General features: G+C 44.7%; 1 protein-coding gene across 1 annotated transcript; it reads left to right on the plus strand.

The window, feature by feature from the left end:
- Positions 1 to 296: 296 nt before the first annotated feature.
- LOC130966245 (uncharacterized) lies at positions 297 to 692 on the plus strand. The gene has a single exon (XM_057891031.1). It carries the CDS (start codon positions 297 to 299, stop codon positions 690 to 692), a length of 396 nt encoding a protein of 131 aa, XP_057747014.1.
- Positions 693 to 3,745: the final 3,053 nt, after the last annotated feature.

The raw sequence follows: 3,745 nt of genomic DNA on the forward strand, positions 1-3,745 counted from the left end.
AGGTAGAGGCATTGCTCAAGCGCTATGGAGTGGTGCATAAGGTTGCCACCTCTTATCATTTGCAAACCAACGAACAAGCGGAAGTGTCCAACCGAGAAATTAAAAGAATTTTGGAGAAAGTAGTCAATCCGTAAAGGAAGGATTGGAGCATCCGGTTAAGAGATGCACTATGGGCGTATAGAACGGCCTACAAGACTCCATTAGGGATGAGTCCCTTCTGGATAGTCTATGGGAAGGCATGTTACCTTCCAGTGGAAATTGAGTATAGAGCCTACTGGGCGGTAAAATAATGCAACATGGATTTGACCCAAGCAGGAGTAGCCAGAAAATTACAGCTAGAGGAGCTCGAATGTTTGAGGAACGAGGCATATGAGAATGCCCGGATCTACAAGGAGCAAACCAAAGCATTCCATGACCACCACATCTGGAAAAAGGATTTCCAAGAGGGTGATGAGGTGCTCCTCTACAATTCGAGGCTTTGTTTCATGCCTGCCAAGCTCCGTTCTAGATGGGAAGGACCTTTCAAGGTAAAAGAGATAAAGCCTTACGGAGTGGTGGAGTTGTTTGATCCTAAAAGTGAAGCAACCTTCAAGGTGAATGGACATAGAGTGAAGAAGTACCATGGCTACAAGCTCCCAAGGGAGCTAGAGGTGTTCCTACTGGAGGATGCACCTAAAGAAGGAGAAGTTTGAGTGACTGATCGTCCAACTTAAGGACGTTAAAGCAAAGTGCTTGGTGGGAGGCACCTCACCGTGGTAAGATCTTCCTTGTATATACCATTTGCTTTTTGTTTGGATTTTTGAGAATTTTGTGATTTCTTGATGTTGTTGATTGCATAGGAATTCTAGTTGTTGTCATTTTTGTTGGTTAACTAGGATGTTTAGATAAACTTCATCATTTTGGTATGGATGATTTGTTGGAATAGAGAAAATGCTATGTTTTGAATGATACATGAATTTGTGAAGTGTTCTCTTGCATGCTAGCCAAAACACCTACCAAAACAAAAAAAAAAGAGAAGAGAAAAGGCAGTTTGGGTACCGGCGCGTCAGCGCACTACGCGCGTCTGCGTCGGTGGCGCATTTCTACCTTTGGGCAAAAAACCCGAGAGTCGTGCCCAATTCTTGCCCGTCTTATGTCAATCCCTGTGCGCTAGCGCATTGTGCACGTGCGCGCCGATGGTGTGACCTGATCTCTCTGGTACAAAATCCAGAGAGTTGTGCCATGTTTGTGCCCAGCCTGTGTTCACACTGGCGCATCTGCGCACTTTGCACGTCCGCACCGGTCGCCAACATCATCATGCACGCGTCAGCGCAGTGTGCGCGTCCGCGTGCCTGAGCTGCATGCCAACTCTGGTTTAAAAACCAGAGAGTTATGCCTACTCTGTGCCAGAGGCACATCTGTGCCTGCGCGAACGCGCCAGGGACGCGCTCGCATCCCTTGATCTCTCTTTATCTCCGCGTAAGCGCACTGCGCGCGCACGCGCAGGTTGCACGAGCCAGTTTTAAAGCTGCGTGCCCTACTTCTTCTCCCCCTCCTATTTTTCTTTCTTCATTCCTTTTTCTTCTTTCTCCATCACCTCTCTTACCCTCCTCTCTCAATCTCCACCACCATTGTCTCTTGTTATTCACCGGCAACCACCACCTTCTCCGGTAGCACTACATCTCTTCCATCTCTTTCTTATCTTTACAAGAACCTTAACATTGTTCTTCTACATCTTTCAAAGTTCTACTTCCTCCCTAATCGCATCTATCATCTTTCTTTGCATCATTTCTTTTTCTAGTTAGATTTTTCTGTTGACTTACTCAGTTTCTCTTCTAGTTGCTGGATTATTCTACTTGCTTTTCCTTTTACTTGTTTACCTTTTCTTCTTTTTTTGTTTTACCATGGATGTTGAGTTGAACTTTGACTACTTGATGGATCTTATTGATTGTTATTATTATCTTTGTTATGATATTGTGTGATGATTGCTACTTCATTTTGGACTTCTAATTGGTGGAGTATCTCTTCAAATGTTCATTGCTTGATAATTGCACGCCAAGTGTTCGAGGAAATGCACATATGCCATTTTGGGTTATTCTCATTATGTATCTTCAATTTAGTGCTTCCTCCTCATTCACTTGATATCTTCTAAGTGCATTGAACACATTTTACTTCCTACTTGCCAATTAGACACCCATTGAAGATGACTTGCTCTTTGTTTTGGATGCTTGAGATTATTCTTCTCATGCCATATCGCATGCCTTACTCCCTCATGCATCCCATGCCAAGTGTTGTGACCCATACTTCTATGATTACTTTGTTACACTTCTCTTTTAGGCACACGTTCCACTTGCATGTTTATTAAATTGATGTTTTGGGTTTGACAATTTCCTTCTTTCCTTTCTCTTTCAGGATGGCCACCAAAAAAGGCAAGGAAGAAGCTACAAGGAAACCAGCCACAAAGAGAGCACCCCCAAAGTTACGCTCTAAGGCGCACTCTTCATTAGGAGCTGTTCCGAGGGTTACCTGAAACGTGTAACTCGGTCGTCTGGCAAGACCCGAGGTAGGGGTTCCGTGACCCGAGCTTGGTGTGCTGAGCGGCTGGGGGTTGTACCTGCAATGACACTCCGATGCTTAAGTTAGCATGGGTCCAAGCAGATATTGAGTAGAATTAGAGTATGAGTTATACCTGGGTGCTCCAGTGTATTTATAGTGGTTGGTCGTGATCTTCCCTGGATAAGATATTCTTATCTTATCTTATCTTTGGGAGTCTTATCTCTATCTTTTGTGGAACCGCCTTTCCTAGGCCTTTTTCGGCCTTTAGGTTTTGGGCTTCGTTCCTTTTGATGGGCCTTCTTCTTTATTTGTCCGAGGTCCGACCTTAGGCGTGGGCCTTTGGGACGAGGTCGGACCTTCTGCGAACTTCCCGAGTTTAGAGAGCTCGGTCAGGGTATGAACAGTGCCCCTGTCCGAGTTCGTCCTTTTGAGAGGTCGAGCTCGGGCATAGTCGTATTTTCAAAATTTTGAAAATGGCCGTTTCAGCATTTATTGCTTTTTACCGTTTCTCCTTGATTTCCGTTTGGGCTCTGTGAAGGCATTATTTATTTGCCCCTTTCCTCATTTTCTTTGTTTATTCTGTTCCCTTTCCCTTTTTCTGGGTTTTTCGCCACCTCTCTTTCGAGCATCTTCCTTCTTTCTCTCTGTTCTTCTTCTCCGATTCTTTCTGTGCGTTGTTTTTCGGGGTTTCCTCTGCGCCGCTGTTGTCGTCTTCTTCCTTTCTTCCAGGTTTGTTTCTCGTCTTTACTTTCGCTGTGCACATATGCTTTTGTTTCTTTTTCTTCTATGCTGGGGTTGCCCCGAAAAGAGGCGCCGCCATTGTTTTGGTTGTTTGTGTGGGGGGGGGGGCTCTTTTCTCTTGGTACTTTGTTTTCGGGTTACTGCATTTTTTCTTCTAAAAGAACTTTTGTTTTCTTGCTTCTGCTGAATGGGTTTTTTGCTGTCTGCCTATTATGTGATTTTTGGCTTGCTGTTGTATTCTTCTTTGTAGGCAAGATTTTTTATGTCTCGAAAGGTGTTTCAAGCAATGTCGACCAAGATTCTGAGTGGTCTTGGTTGGGTAGATCCTGTTCCTCTAAGGGTCCCTTCTATTGTAGATTCTGAGTATCTAGTTAGGTTCCGTAGGGAGTGCAGTATTTGTGAGAACAGGGAGTCTGAGCGGGATTATGAGCTAGTAGCCCCGGAGTCCGAGGAGAGAGTGTGCTTCCCG

The sequence above is a fragment of the Arachis stenosperma genome, chromosome 3, assembly GCF_014773155.1.
Source record: "Arachis stenosperma cultivar V10309 chromosome 3, arast.V10309.gnm1.PFL2, whole genome shotgun sequence".
Lineage (NCBI taxonomy): Eukaryota > Viridiplantae > Streptophyta > Magnoliopsida > Fabales > Fabaceae > Arachis > Arachis stenosperma.

What these genes read in the sequence shown, in the direction of transcription:
- LOC130966245 (XM_057891031.1), top strand. Translation starts at nt 297, where the DNA reads ATGGATTTGACCCAAGCAGGAGTAGCCAGAAAATTACAGCTAGAGGAG.